The sequence below is a fragment of the Carcharodon carcharias genome, chromosome 2 (assembly GCF_017639515.1).
Source record: "Carcharodon carcharias isolate sCarCar2 chromosome 2, sCarCar2.pri, whole genome shotgun sequence".
Lineage (NCBI taxonomy): Eukaryota > Metazoa > Chordata > Chondrichthyes > Lamniformes > Lamnidae > Carcharodon > Carcharodon carcharias.
The window spans coordinates 154,635,240-154,654,159 of NC_054468.1; the positions used below are offsets into that span (position 1 = coordinate 154,635,240).

At 42.3% G+C, this 18,920-nt stretch overlaps 1 protein-coding gene across 2 annotated transcripts in view; it reads left to right on the forward strand.

The window, feature by feature from the left end:
- Positions 1-18,920, forward strand: part of fndc1 (fibronectin type III domain containing 1) — a 286,089-nt gene that overhangs the window by 193,557 nt on the left and 73,612 nt on the right. For both annotated transcript variants that reach the window (XM_041182867.1, XM_041182868.1), the window contains one exon: positions 4,294-4,422. In XM_041182867.1, the coding sequence (XP_041038801.1) occupies positions 4,294-4,422 (129 nt within the window). The remainder of the gene's footprint in view (positions 1-4,293; positions 4,423-18,920) is intronic.

Consider the following 18,920-nt stretch of genomic DNA (forward strand, 5'->3'; position numbering starts at 1 on the left):
ATGCGGTGGCTAATAAATTGTATTTGTAGCACATTGGAATGAAAGCTCAAGCAGTTAAGAAGGCAAATGTATGTTGGCCCTCATTGCGAGAGGACTTGAGTATAGGAGCAAGGATGTCTTACTGCAGCTGTACAGGGCCTTGGTGAGACCACACCTGAAGTATTGTGTGCAGCTTTGGTCTCCTTATGTAGGGAAGGATATGCTTGCCATAGAGGGAGTACAGTAAAGATTCACCAGACTGATTCGTGTGATGGAAAGATTGTCGTATGAGGGGATATTCGACTAGGCCTATATTCTCTGGAGTTTAGAAGAATGAGGGGATCTCATTGAAATGTATACAATTCTGACAGGGCTGGACAGATTGGATGCAGGGATGGTGCTTCCTCTGGCTGGAGGGTCGAGAACAAGGTGTCACAACCTCAGGGTACAGGGTAGGCCGTTTAGGACTGAGATGAGGGGAAACTTCTTCACTCAGAGGGTGGTGAACCTATGGAATTCCCTACCACAGAAGGCTATGGAGGCCAAGTCACTGAATATATTTAAGAAAGAAAAAGATAGATTTCTGGACTCTAAAGGCGTCAAGGGTTATGGGGAGAGTGCGGGAGTGTGGCACTGAGATAGAGGATCAGCCATGATGCCGAAGGGCCGAATGACCTACTCCTGTATTTCTATGTTTATGAACAGGTCTAAACATTTTCTATGTTTCTACGAATACAGGTTTGGTTACATGTGCTTGGCTATTCTAAGACCATACAAGGCCAATCAGGTCCATGTTTATCAAATCTGATTTTGCCATTGGTATGAATCATGTTTGAAAATAATGACAAGCTAACCAATTGGAATATTGAAACAAGAAATGGGCCCAATTCAGACACCAAAAGCATAAAACAAAATGGATTTGGTAACATGAGCAATTATGGGCCAAATGCAGGCCATGTAATCAATACTGCTGAATACTCCTTTGGCCCTGCACCTCAGACATATTGAGGTAGCTGCTTCTCCGCCTGTATACCCCGGCAGCAGGATAGTGGCGTCTTTTGCGGCCCTTACTGCCTTGGACTACCTCTTGGCCCTGCACCCCTTGTGCCAGCTCCCGACCTCCCAAATGTGGCTCCCCTGGAGGCTGAATGTGCACTCCTGGCCTCCTCCCCCTTCCATCCCTCCCTTCCTCCTCAGAGGAGGTGCCTCCAGTGGAGAGTTCAGCTCCTATTCCCAAGCTAAGGGAAGGCTTCCTGAAACATGCAGGCCCAAAAAAGATTCCTCACTGTGGAGTGCTAACCTGAAGTTTGAGAGTCCAGACCAGGCATGCCAGTTTGTGTTTTGAAGTCTCGCATATCACACAGGCAAGTATCAGTAATTTTGAAACATCAATATTTGACAGAGCACACTCGCGACCCCACTGAGCCCTCTTATCCTGCCTGTGGATGAGGTTTATACAAATGTGTCCTACCAGCCTACCCATTGTGCCCATATGCTGACCGGAAGATTGCACAGGCACCGAAAAATCGCGGTCGACTGGTGCCTCAAGGACCTTGAGTGGACCATTAATTGATGGTGGGTGCTCATCAGAGAACATCGCACACCCGCCAAACGAAATGTTGCGATGACGTGCGGTGACGTCAGGATGCTCGCCTGATGTCACCACGTGTTATTTTACGCGCATGTGTGCGGGGCCTGTCCCCACACGCCAACAGGAAAATTCTGCCCACGGTTACTATTGCAACATTATGTACTTATTCATTTTCTCAAAAGTAACAAAAAAAATCCCAAGGAACTTACAAACAGAGGGTTGGTGTTTAGGAGTGGGTTTAGAAAAGGCCACCAAAAGCACAAGTGAAGAGGAAGCTTTTGAAAGCAAGGGGGTGGATAGCAAACTATAATGACACAAGGCTATCTAGTACATTCCTTATTCTTGGACAATTGCCAGGGGCTCAGGGATCTAGTTCTGTTGAAGGGTCATGAGGACTCGAAACGTCAACTCTTTTCTTCTCCACCGATGCTGCCAGACCTGCTGAGTTTGTCCAGGTAATTCTGTTTTTGTTTTGGATTTCCAGCATCCGCAGTTTTTTGTTTTTAGCTCAGTGATCATAGTTGCCCAATAAGAACTACTACCATTAGTAATAATTGTTACTGAATTATACAAATTACAAATTCTTTGGATCACTTAAACTTTCACTTTAATCACAAGTATACTAAGGAACCTTCTTTTTCTTTTGAGGGGTCATCATCCAGTTTTGTGTCCATGGGTTTTGCAGCCCCTGCATCCAGAGATTGTTGCATTTTCTCAAGTCATAGGCAATCCCACTCTTGACGGCCGGTTAGTACGCCAGAGATCTCCCAGGTGCTGAGCTCTTCTTCACAGTAGCAATATTTGAGATTAAATGCTTTCTGAAAATAAAGATCTATCATGCTGCTATCTTAATACATTTATTCAATATTACCTGTTTTTTTCATAAATTGATGTTCCTCTGCATTTATTTAATTCCCTTTCACAAAAACATTAAGTTGCTTCTATGATAATCATAATTACAATTTTTCTGCAAATACACCCAAAGAAATCTTTATGCATTGGTTTTGGATGCTGTGGCATATTGTACCTAGGAAACCAACTCTTCAATTTTTTGTTGCTTTGATAGTGCTGTGGTTGATTATGGTGCTGATTACCAAACCAGTTTAAAACCCTTTTTTGTGTTCCTCTTTGAGCAGTTTTACAATGGTGATTATGTATGTCATCAGTTTAACTATGTTACAGTTAAAATATGATAAACAGCTGTTTTCTGGTCCATCATTTTTATGGGACAAATGGATTTTGGAATGAAATCAACAGAAGTAGTTCACTGAAATGATTACTCTGTCTTGAAAGAACTAAATATTTTGCTGGATGTATCAGATATTTTGTTGCTGACTTGAATTTAATAGTATTCAGCAAACTGACATGAAGACCTTGAAATTGCTGGAAAAATAACAGTTGAGTCAGAGTGCCAACCATAATCAGTTCACAAAAGCCCAGCAATCTGGGACAAAGATAATTTATTCCATGAGTTCCATTTCACCACAAATTCCTGCAGGTTTTACCACTGTTGCCTCAACTGAACCAAAAGAATTGGGACCTTGCCATGTCAATAAATTGTTGGATTTGAGCTGTAAATGCGAATTAATCTCATTACAGCCATATAGGCTGGTATTTTTTGTTGTAAAAGCACTGTTAATGATCTGGCTTATTGTCCTGACATGCCACTCAACCTTAGAGATTCAGAAAAGGATTAATGAAACTATGGGGTCTCATTCCTTCCAGTCCTACTTTATAGCACTTTTTTAATGTGTTACTTTTTCTTTCTGCCTCTCTTCTTTCTCAGTCAACTCTCTTCCTTTCCATTTTTAAGTTCTCTAACTCTAATTTATCATATTCTGTCTCCATCACTCACTCTGTTTCTTTCACAATCACTTTGTTTCAATGGCTAAGGAGATTGTGTCCAGTGGTCTATATTCATGAAGTCCCAGATAAGTCATTGACATCATTGCACTATTATCAATTTGCATTTACAGCAGTTTGTAGTGCACTATTAATGTGATCAGAAAGGTGAGGAATAAAGTCCAGTTAATTTTGCTTAAGAGATGTGCCATTTCACCAATTTCAGGACTGAAGACATTTCGTTCAGGCTGCTGATTGCAGCTTATAAACTGATGTTAATTTGTCAAACAAAAGTTCAAAAAATATTTTGCTGCTAAAGGTTTATTTTCAAGCATTGGTGAATTTTTTTAACTATTTAATTCCTATTAAGCATGTTGATTTGAATACCAAAAACTGAAAGCATTTTGCTCATCTTGGAGACCAGTACTAATCTGCTTTCTTTTTTAAAAAAAGGTACACTGTTATAGTTAAATCTTTAATATCGCGTCAAAGCACTACATGTGGCATCCTGAATTTGAGCTTTTGTCAAGGTGTGGGAAGGATCCATATAGTGTTTCAGAGATAGCATCATTAAAAATCAAGTAAAAGGGCAGATTTGACAACATTTTGATGTTTTGAGTTTTTAAATCCACTTCTTAAATATTCTGTTTTGTAATGGCAACACATTTGGATATCTTAATCTCACCTCCAAATCAGTAATTGGCTAATATTTTTAGATAGTGTTTTAGGCCATGGGGTAAACGACACTGGGTAAATCTGTACTAATATTCTTTGGAATGGTGGGCCCTCTTGAAGGCAGAATTGAAACTAAGTTCATACTGAAAGTTTGTATCAATCATGTCTTGAAGCATTTTAACTGCAATTTTCTTGTATTTTCAAAGGTTTTCAGCTGGTCGTGACTACTCTACCTACAACAACTGAACCTCTGACAACAATAGAGCCTGTGACGTGGTCATTCCATATGATTCCCCAGTTAAAGTTTGACACGGCAGGAAATGAGCGATTTGTTGGTATGTACACAGCTTTAAAGGTTTTACTAGTTCTTTCAACTTTCTTTCATTTACTCATTATCAAGCATTCTCATTTAGGTAGCAAGGTGGGATCTGTTTCACAGAATTAATGGCAGCTTTCAGTATTTTCCTATCTCTCTCCCTTTTCAGGTACCAGACCCTAAGAGGGTATTGGCGATCATGGACTCACATGTTTGGTCCATGTTATGTTTGGCAAGGTACTGCAGTGGTAGAGGTAGGGACGCTACCACTGCACCATAAGACCTTGTTGTTTGATCATTGGTTGGTAAAGATGACATAGCCAGACAAGTGATGTGTTCTTTTCGTGAGAAACAAAGGGACTTGTTACTAAATGGATGCATAATCTCATGCTATTAGCCCAAGAGTGCAGGGGTATGATGACGACATTGTTGACTTGATTCTCCAAATTGCACTCTTGTGAATAATGACTCCCTGATGTGTGTGTGACATGACTTCCCCTCATTATTAAGCAAACTCTTTGTTTACATATTGCACTGTGTATAATATTTTTCATATAACTTTCCTATTCAATGAAGACTTGGTTTTAAAACTTATCTCAGTACATTTCTTAGCAACTGGTTCAAAATTGAGATAGGTGCTCAACCCTCTTGCCTGTCATCATATCTGCAGAATGGGCATGAATTTTAATCATGGGGGAACATTCGAGGTAGTACATAAAACAAAGGCTGCAAATGTTGACTGTGGTGCCCATATGTTTGACACACTATGAACTATTTTGGTTGCAAAATGGTATCCTTTCAATGGACACATACATTTGCTGAAGCTTGCACTATTCACTTCTTTGGCAATGTTGGTAGGAGGTGCACCAGAAGTACATAGAGTAAGCAGGTCATGATGATTGGGCACCGCTGCAACCATTTACGACCTTAACACTTCAGTTTATGCCCTCTCTCAAATACAGAGAGCTGAACATGCATTCAGAAAAAGGAAGAACCCCCTATCAGCGCCATTTAAAGTGATCATCAACTTCTTTCAGGTTAGCTGCTGATTGATTTCTACCGCCTCTGACTGACTTTAAACAGCTGTATAAAATCCACAGTGCTTCTACAAAGTTAGCGAAGTCGTCACAGAGTGGTGTTTACTTGGTGAAGGTCTTCTGACTTCAAGAGTTCTGGTCAGACCAGTTGCTTCCTATCATGGGTGTTGTAGTTACCATCCCCCTTGGCCTATAGCATGATGGGGAGAATGAGCAGAGGCAGCATAGGAGGACAACTGCCCACAGAAGGAGGAAGGGGAGAAGGGGTTTCAACATGAGGCCTTATGTACCTGCGGTTTCAGGGAATATTTCTTATACCTTAACCTCACTGAGAAGCAGTGTATGTGAATTCTCTGCTTTACAAAGGTGGTGCTCTCTGAAATCTGCCACCTCTTGCTGGGAGACCTGCAGCTTCAGAGCAGGGAAAGACGATCTAGTGCTGTGAGTAGCAATGAACTTTTTCATGTTGGGGTCCTTCCAGCTGGAGCAAGTGACAATTTCCAGTTTACCATCAACTGTTATGTAAGAAGAACTTCTACAGAGCACTCTCTCTGATCAGAGACAAGCAGGGAGCGCATGCACTTGGCTTTGCCATGGTAACGGGTTTCCCAGTGGCGCAGGCTGCCATCCACATGATTCTGTGTACACAACATCTAAATGTCAGACATGTACCACAACTGGAAAAGGTTCCGGCCCGTGAATGTGCAGCTAGTGTGTGACCATGCTCAACATATCATGTATATGAATGATTGGTATCTTGGCATCAGTCATAATGACTTCATTCAGCACCAGTCCATTGAGCCATCACATCAAACAAAAGGGTGTTGCTGGGCAACAAGGGCAATCTGCTGACCACCTGGTCATAACTCCACACTTGGGCAGCATGCATATAATGAAAGACATTCTGCCATGCAAAATGTGACTGAGCAGACCATTGAGGTGCTTAAGCGATACTTCCATTGCTAGGACCACTCTGGAAGAGCTCTGCAGTATTCATGGAACCAATATGACACAGAAGGAGGCCATTCAGCCCATTGAGTCTATGTCAGTTCTGTGCAGAGCAAACCAATCATTTTCCTTCCCTATCCCCATAGCCCTACAAGTTTATTTCCCTCTAGTGCACATACAATTTCATTTGCTTTCATTCACTGAGTCTGCTTCCATCAGCCCCCTAGCTAGCGAGCTTCAGGTTATTAACACTTGTATTTCCTCACATCCTCCCAGCATTTCTTGATCTTAAATCTGTGTTCATTGCTCACAGTGTGGTCTCCTCTGCATTGGGAACGCTAAACGCAGACAGGGTGACTGCTTTGCGAAACACCTTCACTCAGTTCACAAGCATGATCCTGACCTTCCTGCTGCTTGCCATTCCAATTCACCATCTTGCTATCATTCTCACATTTCTATCCTTGGCCTGCTACTATGTTCTAAAGAAGCCCAACGCAAGCTGGAGGTACAGCACCTCATCTTATAATTAGGTACTTTATAGCCTTCTGGATGCAACATTGAGTTCAACAACTTCAGACAGGAACTCTGTCCTCCATTTTGAATCTTTCCCCTTAGAGTCTATATCTTGTTCTCATGATTTTGCTTTCAGACAATGCTGATCCTTTTTCTGTTATTAAGACATTCTGTTACTTTGCTTTCGGACAGTACTGCCCTTGATTCTGCTATCTACACCTATTTTGGATCAAAGATTTAGTCTTTAATACCATCATTACCAATCCGTTTGTCTTGTGTTCCATTACTTCTTTGCCATTTAATCTCTTCTGCCCTCATATCCATCCCTGGTCTTCTGTTCTGCTCCACCTGCCCCTTCCCCATTTTCCATACAGCATAAAACCCATCACATTTCTACCTCCCTCCAGTTCCAAAGAAGAGGACTTGAAATGTTAACTCTGTTTCTTTCTCCACAGATGCTGCCAGACCTGCTGTGTTTTTCCAGTATTTTCTGTTTTTATTTCAGATCTCCAGCATCTGCAGTGTTTTGCTTTCATTTGATAATCAACCTGTTTGGCTGCATTATGAACACACCTTCCATGGTCAGTAAGTCCGGGAGTGGGAGTTGAACCTGGAGCTTCTGCTCAGAGGCTGAGATGCTGCCTACTGTGCCACAGACCTCCGTGGGGAACCATAAACCAAATTAGCCAAATTTACTAAATCACCCCTAAATGAAAGAAGTTAGAAACAAAATTCCACTCTCTGTAGCTTTTTTATTTTAACACAAATCAGAGCTAATGCAAATTACACATTAATTAACAGACAAATGATACTTCAAGTAAAAAGGTAAATTTCATTTTAACTAGTCAATACAGTAAAGATATGTCCTACGTGACCATATGCACCTGCATAAATTTGGCAATACATAGCAAAACAGTTCCACAATAAGCTGTTCTTTATTCACACAAGGTAGGTTAGGAGTCCTATCTGACAACAGCTTTTGCCTTTGAGTTTCGTGGGTATGATTATCATCACTAAGGAACACTTCTACAAACCTTCTCTCCCTTGGCTCATGACGGTCCTGATGGTTTAGCTTTCCAGAGTTCCTTTTCAATTGACCAACCATTAACACCCCAGTCCACAGTTTGACCACTTTAGCATCTTGTGCTATTTAAACAGTTTTACGGATTTTAGACCTTTTTTTAGGCAGCCCGCACAGTACCTCCAAGATCTCCTGTTTCTGTTTCTGCAAAACAGAAAAATTAACTTCTTACTGAGAGTGATTTGCTGTTTCTCCGCACAAGAATTTCTTGTGTCCCTCTGTCAGCTTTCTCTTTGCGTCGGCATCTGTTCGCTGTTCAACTTCACTCTCCATCTCCTCTGCTTGTAGCTCTCTTTTGTGTCTGCCAGCACATGGCTTCTTTCTTAACTTCCTTCCTGTTGGTACTGCTTCCAGGTCAAAGGTTGCCATATGAACAGGAGAAATGGAGGGGGCAACCAACAGGCTGACAGTCAACAGCAAGGGCACTGATGGATTGGAAGTGGTGGCGGAATGAATTATATCATCCTGAGAGAGGACAGCAGGCTCACACAGCACAGAACCAACACCATCCTCTCAGGATGATTTAATTTTAATAGCAAGCATAATGATGCTAACACTGTTGACAAGTTTGGCAAGAAGAACAAAGAACAAAGAAAAGTACAGCACAGGAACAGGCCCTTCGGCCCTCCAAGCCTGCGCCGATCATATTGCCTGTCAATTAAAACATGTTGCACTTCCGTATCCCTCTATTCCCATCCTATTCATGTATTTGTCAAGCTACCTCTTAAACACCACTATCATATCCGCTTCCACCACCTCCTCTGGCAGCGAATTCCAGACACTCACTACCCTCTGCTTAAAAAGCTTGCCCCACATATCTCCTCTAAAGTTTTCTCCTCTCACCTTAAATCTATGTCCCCTAGTAATTGACTCTTCCACCCTGGGAAAGAGCTTCTGACTATCTACTCTGTCCATGCCACTCATAATTTTGTAAACTTCTATCAAGTCGCCCCTCAATCTCCATCGCTCTAGTGAGAACAATCCGAGTTTCTCCAACCTCTCCTCATAGCTAATAACTTCCAGACCAGGCAGCATCCTGGTAAACCTCCTCTGCACCCTCTCCAACATCTCCATATCCTTCTGGTAATGTGGCAACCAGAATTGCACGCAATATTCCAAGTGTGGCCTAACCAAGGTTCTATACAGCTGCAGCATGACTTCCCAGCTTTTATACTCAATACCCCTGCTGATGAAGGCAAGCATGCCATATGCCTTCCTGACTACCTTAGCCACCTGCGTTGCCACTTTCAGTGATCTGTGGACCTCTGCCTGTCAATGCACTTAAGGGTTCTGCCATTTACTGTATAATTCCTGCCTGTATTAGACCTTCCAAAATGCATTACCTCGCATTTGTCTGGATAAACTCCATCTGCCATTTCTCTGCCCAAGTCTTCAACCGATCAATATCCCGTTGTATCCTTTGACAATCTTCTTCACTATCTGCAACTCCTCCAACCTTAGTGTCATCTGCAAACTTACTAATTAGCTCAGTTACATTTTCCTCCAAATCATTTATGTATACTACAAACAGCAAAGGTCCCAGCACTGATCCCTGCGGAACTCCACTAGTCACAGCTCTCCATTCAGAAAAGCACCCTTCCACTGCTACCCTCTGTCTTCTATGACCAAGCCAATTCTGTATCCATCTTGCCAGCTCATCTCTGATCCCGTGCGACTTTACCTTCTGTACCAGTCTGCCATGAGGGACCTTGTCAAAAGCCTTACTGAAATCCATGTATATAACATCCACTGCCCTTCCATCGTCAATCATCTTTGTCACTTCCTCGAAAAACTCAATCAAGTTAGTGAGACATGACCTCCCATTCACAAAACCATGCTGCCTCTCACTAATATGCCCATTTGCTTCCAAATGGTAGTAAATCCTGTCACGAAGAATCTTCTCCAATAATTTCCCTACCACTGACGTATGACTCACCGGCCTGTAATTTCCTGGATTATCCCTGCTACCCTTCTTAAACAATGGAACGACATTGGGCATTCTCCAGTCCTCTGGGACCTCAACCATAGCCAGTGAGGATACAAAGTTTTCTGTCAAGGCCCCAGCAATCTCCTCCCTTGCCTCCCTCAGTACTCTGGGGTAGATCCCATCTGGCCCGGGGGACTTATCCACCTTAATATTCTTCAAGACGCCTAACACCTCTTTTTTGATCTCAACATGATCCAGGCTATCTACACATCTTCCCTAGACAAATCGACCATTAAGTCCTTCTCTTTGGTGAATACTGATGAGAAGTATTCATTTAGTGTCTCTCCCATTTTTTCTGGCTCCACACAGATTCCCACCTCTGTCCCTGAGTGGGCCTACCCTTTCCCTGGCTACCCTCTTGCTTTTTACATATGTATAAAAGGCCTTGGGATTTTCCTTAATCCTGTTTGCCAGTGACTTTTCATGACCCCTTTTAGCCCTCCTGACTCCTTGCTTAAGTTTCTTCCTATTTTCTTTATATTCAGCTTTATAAGCAACTATAATAATTGATCATACCCAAAAAAGACTTGAGTTGAGTTACAGTGGCCTCTTTGATTGCCCTAACTTTCTCCTCCAGAGAATGCAACCCCATGGCATCCACCCCGTGACCCAGGTAAGTGACTTCTGGTGCTTGGAATGTACATATCTCTTTCTTTAATCATGCACCAGCTTCCAAGAATCATCTTAAAACATCTTCCAGGCTGGCCAAATGTTTGGCTTCTGTTGACCCTGCGATCCGAACATCATCCAGGTATACTACTACTCGGGGAAGTCCTTGCAAAATAATCCATGCTCCTTTGGAAAATTGCACAGGCAGATGATGCTCCAAAGGGTAGGTGCGTATATTGATTGAGACCCTTGTGTATCTTGATGGTTACATACCCTCTAGATGAGCTACCCAGAAGGAAAAAACAGTTTGGACCACTACTCTTATTTCCCAGTTTTTACTGGTGTTCCATTTTAAGGGATACAAGACCAGTTCAGACCAGTATCCTTATTTCCCAGTTTTTACTGTTTTTTTCATTTGAGGTATCTAGCTCTAGCTATTGGAATGCATGGCTCATGTCCAGTTTGGTATAGGATTTGCCTCCAGCTAACTTTGCGTACAAGGCATCCATCCTTGGGATAGGATATTTATCTAGTTTAGCTGCATTGTTTAATGGTAATTTGTAGTCCCCTCAAATGCAAATAGTTTCATCACAGGGACTATGGACCCTGCCCATTCCAAAAATTGGACTGGCTGGATGATGCTTAGCTTTTCTAAGTGGCACAATTCCGCATCCACCTTCTCCTTCAGGGCATAAGGCACAGGTCTGGCCTTAAGAAATGGGGTGTCGCCTGTGAATCTACTTATAATTTTGCTTGAAAGCCTTTTAATTTTCCCAATTCATCATGAAATACACTGTCATATTTCCCTGGCAGCTCAGGAACTCCTGTTGTCATGTGAAATATTTCAGACAGTTGAGTTTAATTTTTTGTAACCAGTTTTGGCCCATAAGGCCAAGCAATCAGATGAGCTGATCACAGACAGCCCATCTGCAAAGAGGATGTGTTGGTTGCCTCCTCCATTCCTCCTGTTCATATGGCGACCTTTGACCTGGAAGCAGTGCCAACAGGAAGGAAGTTAAGAAAGAAGCTATGTGCTGTCAGACACAAAGGAGAGCTGCAAACACAAAGGAGTCCTTCATCTGTCACAATGATCTGTTTCCTATAGGACACCCGTACTGTGGTGATGTCCTTTACCTGTGCGGATTCTCCAGCGTATGTCTTTAGTTGAGCCGTGGTTCACTCCAAATTCAGTGGCTGGGTACCTTCCTTTAGGTATTTAAATGTGTGCTCTCCCATAACTTTAGTTGAGGCTCCCATATCTACCTCCATGAGTAGAGGTTTCCCACTCACTTGAATTGTGACGGTTATTGGTTCAGCTTTTACTGCTTTGACATAGTACAGGGAATAAATATCGGTATTGGCAGCTTCAAGTTCTGTTATTTTATTCATTTCTATCGCTTTGCCCTGCTGCCTTAAGGGCTGTCTTGATTTTGCCCTGCAATGTTTTATCACGTGGCCTTTATTAAGGCAGTAATGGCATTCTGCATCCTTGAATCTGCAGTTGTCCGGTACATGGTAATCCCCACATCTGTAATAGATTAACTTCAGAGTCGCTGCTGAAATGCTTCCACTGGGCCTTTTTGTTTTTCAAGTAGCAGAGACTGTCTCCAGCTTCACTACTGTCTCCCTTGTTTTCGCACCATGCCCAGCGATATGTTCCCATCCCACCTGAAGAACATAGCCATGTTTTACATTCTGTAAAGCCTGTAAGTCCCGCTCAGCACTCTCCATGGCTAGCGCTATTCCCATGGTGTGCTTCAAATTGAAGTTAACTTCTGCGAGTAAACAGTGTTGAATGGAGTCATTGTGAACACCACAATCTAATCGGTCCTGCAACATGTCATTGAATGTGTGTCCGAAGTCGCAATGCTCAGCCAACTGCTTCAACTTCGCTGTATAAGTTTCGATGGACTCTCCTGGGGCCCTTACTCTGGAGTTAAACTTAAACCTCTACATAATTACTGATGGCTTCGGCTGAAAATGCATCTTCACGAGGTCTACCAATGCGTTAAAAGATTTAGAATTGGGCGCATTCGGGGCCGTCAGACTGCGGATGAGGTTATATGTATTGCTACCATAGACACTTAAAGGAATTGCTTTCTGCTTCTTCTCCGCTGTTATTTCATTCACCATGAAATAAAACCCTAGGCGCTCTATGCATTGGCTCCAGTGGATGTGTCATAAGGGTCGATTCTGCTGAAGAGTGGCATGACTGGTGAGTATACTTTTCTTAAGAACTGATGTACTCAAATTCACAAGGTGAGGTGCAGCATCGGAGATATTTTACCCTCATCTCTAAGTGCAATAACTTGACAGACCGGACGGGTTTCTACTTGAAGCAGATAACTTTATTACAGAGAGCTCTTTTAGAAGCTACATGCTTGAACCAGGTCCACGACTAGAAAGCCATACCCCCTTAGGGCTACTTTTTCAAAAACAATCAAGTGACCCTTAATAGGCAGTAGGAAAGGTTATACCTTCAATCACTACAGGTTTGCATCCACTAGAAGATAAAGTTCAGGCAATAAAAGATGCACCATCACCATCCAGTGTAACAGAACTCAAGTCCTTCCTGGGCATGATCAACTACTATAGTCCCATCTTACCCAACCTATCAATTGTTTGGCACCATTACACTCACTGCTGAAAAAAAGACCCATCATTGGTCGTGGGGTTCACAACAGCAGGAAGACTTTCCGAAAGGAAATAAATTGCTGCATTTGCCATGTTTATTGGTACACCATGACCCATTGAAAGAGCTGGTGTTAACATGTGACGCCTCTCCTTATGGTGTAGGAGCTGTGTTATAACATAAAATGGAAAATAGATCAGAAAGGCCCATTGGCTATATCTCGAGAACCCTCTCCCAGGCCGAGCAGGGCTATTCTCAGAGAAAGAAAGTTTATCAGTAGTATTCAGTGTAAAAAAAGTTTCACCTGTACCTACACGGACTACATTTTATCCTTGTGTTAGACCATAAACCATTAATGGGATTATTCAGCGAAGACTAGGCCATTCTGCCAATAGCATCGGCAAGAATACAATGCTGGGCTCTGACATTATCTGTGTATGAATAAACTTAAATGTACCGCCCTGGCCTACAGATTGCAAATGCAGATGCACTCAGTTGTCCCCTGATGCCAGATAGCATTGTAAATACTCCTGTTCCACAAGAATTAGTGCTATTACTGAATTTCTTAGATTCTTTGCCTGTGTGTGCGAAACAAATTAGGAATTGGATGAACAGAGATCCAATATTGTCGAAAGTTAGAGACTTTGCTTTGCAAGGATGGCCGAACTCGCCTGTATCTGAAGAACCGAGACTATTCCATGTCAGAAACATAGAATTATGTTGTAGGGATCAAGAGTTGTCAAACGATCACAAGATAGAGAGCCACCCTTGACAGAGCTCCACAGTACACATCCAGTCACATCATAGATGAAAATGCTTGCGTGAAGCTATGTATGGTGGCCAGGCATTGACAGTAACATTGAAAGCGTGGTCAACCACTGTCTCCACCATCAGCAACAAGAGAAGTTCCCTGTTTGAGTTCCCCTGCATCTGCGTGAATGGCCTGGTTGACCCTGGGTTCGACTACATATAGATTATGTAGGACCATTCTTATGTACTATGTTCTTGTTAATTGTAGATGCACATCTATAATAAATGGATGTGTACGAAGTCAAATCGCCAACGTCGAACACAATTATCGAGAAGTTACGTCAGTTTCAGCATATATGACCTACCTGAAATTGTCGTTTCTGATAATGATACAGCATTTACCAGCAGCCAGTTTCAGAAATATATGTATCAGAGTGGAATCCGACATACGAGAACAGCTCCTTGGCATCCCTCATCAGATGGTCTAGCTGAGAGGGCAGTACAAACTTTTAAGTCTGCTATCGGGCTCAATCTTAAGTTTTAAGAATAAATTGGATAGATACATGGATGGGAGAGATCAGGAGGGTTACGGACTGGGTGCAGGTCAATGGGATTAGCGGAATAATATTTCGGCACAGACTAGAAGGGCCGAATGGCCTGTTTTCTGTGCTGAAGTGTTCTATGGTTCTATGAAAAAATTATTGGAAGGCAATCTGGAATCTCAACTTACCTGGTTTCGTTTCAGTTATTGTGCTAAGCCGCATTTGACTACAGGTTCAACACCATTGGAGTTCTTAATGAAACAATGCGTACACGTTTACACTTGGTGTTTCCGAATTTAGAGGGGAAGGTAGCGCAGAACCAGAGTAATCAGAAATTTAACCAGTAAAGGTCGTACATTCAGTGTAGGTGACACAGTGTATGTGCAAACTTTCAGCAATGGACCCTGCTGGGCTCCGGGAGCCATTGTTTAAGAGACTGGTCCACTATCTTTCCAATTACAAGTGGGAGTTAGGATCATCTGTAAGCACGTGGGTCACATCCATGCCAGGGAAAACATTCCAACAATTAAATGACCAACCTAGCACTAACATTGAACCGTCAATTTCTGAGGTGTGTGATCGACCTAGAACAGACATTCCAGATGTTTCAGAGGGGTTGCCAAATCCTGAGCTGCCCAGTTCCGATGATGTGCCTCATAGTGCAGTTCCAGATCCTGTTGATCCTGCTCAGGAACCTCTAGTGGTAGAGCTACGCTGCTCTAGTCTGAAATCACCTGAAATTGTATATAAGTTTATTCGACTGTTTAAATGTTTTTCTGTAAAGAGTAATTGTAAAATACTAAAGGGGAAGGAAACGTGGTAACTGGATGTATAGTTACTCCCTCTTGCCAATCATGGGTCATATGTTGTACTGTGGGGTCTCTGACCAGTGAGCTCTTAGCACGGGTAATCTGCGGGGCGGGGATTTTCCAATGAGAGATTTGGTCGAGCTTGCAAGCAATAAAAATGTCTCTGTAATAAATTTTAACTGTTTCTTGATGAAACCAGTCTGCTCCATAGAGTCATCACAAGTTCATAGAATGCTTTCGAGATTGAGCTGCTGTGAGAAACTTTCAGGAACCAGCCAAAAAAACAGGTGAAATTAGACTTCTTATTGTGTAATGTGACAGGATTAATTAATGACCTCAGAGTGAAGGCACCCCAAGGTATCAGCAACCAAGATATGATTTGAATTTTATATTCAGTTTGAAAGGGGGAAGAGTGGGTCTAAAACTCATATATTAAACTTAAACAGGGACAACTATGTGGGCATGAGAGCTGGGCTAGCTGAAGTGAACTGGAGTACTAGGCTAGGGGATGGATCAATAGTAAAACAGTGGGAGATATTTAAGGGGATATTTTAGAATACTCAGAATAAGTATATTCCTATGATAAGGAAAAATTCTAAAGGGAGGATCCACCATTTATGGTTAACTAAAGAATGAAGGAAAGCAAACTTATGGAAAAAGCATATAACTCCACAAAGATAAGTGGCAGGTCAGATGATTGGTCAGAATATAAAGAAGAGCAGAGAATGACTAAAAGGTTAATCAGGAGTAAAAAATGAGAGAAAGCTAGCTAGAATTGTAAAAACAGATTGCAAGAGTTTCTACAGGTATTTGAAAAGGAAAAGAGTAAGTGAGTGCCGGTCCTCTAGAGAGTGACAGTGTGGAGTTAATAGTAGATAATAAGGAAATGGCAGATGAAATGAACAAATATTTTGCTTCTGTCGTCACTGTAGAGGATACAAAAAACATTCCAGTAATAGTCATAAATCAGAAGGTGGAAAGAAGAGGGGAACTTGGTGAAATTACAATCACTAGGGAAATGGTACTGAGCAAACTGATGGAGCTGTGGGCTGACAAGACTTCAGGTCCTGATGGACTTCAACCTAAGGTCAAAAAAGAGGTGGTTAATGAGGTAGTTGGTCTTAATTTTCTTAAATTTCCTAGATTCTGGAAAAGTTCCATCAGACTGGAAAGTAGCAAATTCAAGAAGGGAGGGAGGCAGAAAACAGGAAACTATAGGCCAGTTAACTTGACGTCTGTCGTGGGGAAGATGTTAGAATCAATAGTTAAGGAGGTTATAGCTGGGCACTTAGAAAAACTCAAGATAATTGGGAAGAGTCAGCATGGTTTTGTGAAAGGGATAGCATATTTAACTAATTTATTGGAGTTCTTTTGAAGAAGTAACATGCACCGTGGATAAAGGGGAGCCTGTGGACGTGCTGCACTTGGATTTCCAGAAGTCATTTGACAAGGTGCCCCATCAAAGGTTATTGTGGAAAATAAAAGCTCACGATGTAGGGGGGAATGTATTAACATGGATAGAAGATTGGCTGGCTGGCAGAAAGCAGAGACTATGCATAAATGGGTCTTTGTCTGATTGGCAGGATGTGATGGGTGGAGTCCTGCAGGGGTCTGTGCTGGGGCCTCAACCTTTTACAATTTATATCAATGACTTAGATGAGGGGAGTGAAAGCATGGTAGCTAAATTTGCAGATGACACAAGGATAGGGAGGAAAGTATGTTGTGAAGAGGACATGAGGTTTCAGACAAATATAGATAGGTTGAGTGAGTGGACAAAAATCTGGCAGATGGAGTATAATGTGGGAAAATGTGAAGTTGTTCACTATGGCAGGGGTTCTAGCAAATGAGTCATAAAAAATTAGTTTGCATTTTCAGCAAGTAATTAAGACAGCTAATGGAATGCTATCCTTTATTACGAGAGGAATTGAACATAAAATTAAGTATGTTGTGCTTCAGTTTTACAGGGCATTGCTGAGACCACATCGCAAATACGGTTTGCAGTTTTGGTCTCCTTATTTAAGGAAGGATGTAAATATGTTGGAGTCAGTTCAGAGAAGGTTTACTAGATTGATACCTAGTATGAGCAGATTGTCTAATGAGTAAAGGTTGGACAGACTGGGCTGGTTTCCACTGGAGTTTAGAAGAGTGAGGGGTGATTGATCGAAGTATATAAGATGTTGAATGGTATTGACAAGATGGACGTCGAAAGGATAATTCCTCTTGTGGGTAAGTCCAGAGCTAGGGAGCACTGCTTTAAAATTGGGGATTTCCCTTTTAGGACAGAGATGAGGAGATTTTTTTTGTCTGAGGATTGTATGTCTTTGGAACTCCCTGCCTCGAGGTGGTGGAAACAGGTTCGCTGAGCATTTTTAAGGCAGTGGTAGATAGAAAGGAATCAAAGGTTATCGAAGGTAGATGGGAATGTGAAGTTTGAAACACAAACAGATCATCCATGATCTTAATGATTGGCGGAACAGGCTCGAGGGGTTGAACAGCCAACTTATGCTCCTGTTTTGTACGTTCATATGTTGTAGGCAGAAGCTTGTTTCTGTCTGTAGGATTGCTTTTTGGCATGTGCATCCTGCAGTCCTTGGCTACCAACCATGTCAAGAGATTCTTTGGCAAGATCGGGAGTTGTGTATGAAGCTTCCTGCCCATCAGGAGCTCAGACAGGAACAGGCCACACTGTAAGTGGATGGATCTGTAAATGCGCAGTGCGGTAAGGAAATCCTCATTTTTCTTTAGGAGGGCTTTCACCATATGGACCCCTCGTTCTGCTTCACTGTTTGACTGTTTTCTTGGGGAGCTGGTACAGTGCAGAAGCTAGCAAGGACTGCAAAGTGTGTGAAGCATTCATTAGAGAGTTGTGGGCTGTTATTAGATATCAGCTCATCTGAGATGCCATAGCTTGCATACATCTCTAAGTACTTTGATGACCCATCTCCGTGGTGATTATATGAAGTTGCTTTACCTTCACCCATCTGGACAAGTCATCTACAACAATTGGAAGGATTTGCCGTTGTAGACCAACGGGTGTGTAGCCATAATTTCCCACAGCCTATTGGGGAATTGCATGGGAATAAGTGGCTCACTCTGGTCCTGGTGGCGCAACACAAAAACCTGGCAATTTTTGATGGTTTCCTTGCTTTGGACGTACCCAGCCTCGAGATGGTGATTTGAGTCAGTGCCCTGCACTTAGTGATACCCAGATGACGCTGGTGTATCTTCTGAAGGACATCTGCCCACAGAGAGGCAAAATGACCAGCCAGTGTGCTTGCGCACGAACAGGGGAGAGACCTCATCGTGAGTGAGACACAACGAGAGTGAGTGTGGGTATTGGCAATTTGGTACACAGTGGGAATTTGGTGCATAGGGGAAGAGGTGCTCTTTGCATTTTTTCTTTGCTATCCAACTTCTTAAATTTTCAGAGAGTGGTCTTGCCCTGCTGCAGCAGTAGAGGCTACAAGGGACTGGTAAGACTGGTAAGGTTGAGTAAGTATTTATTACTTTTATCGCTTATAGTTTAAGGTATTTTTGTGGTTTATAGTTTGTATATTCTGTAGTAACGAGGAACAGGAAAGAAGGGCCCTAGAGTAATTGATTTAAAAG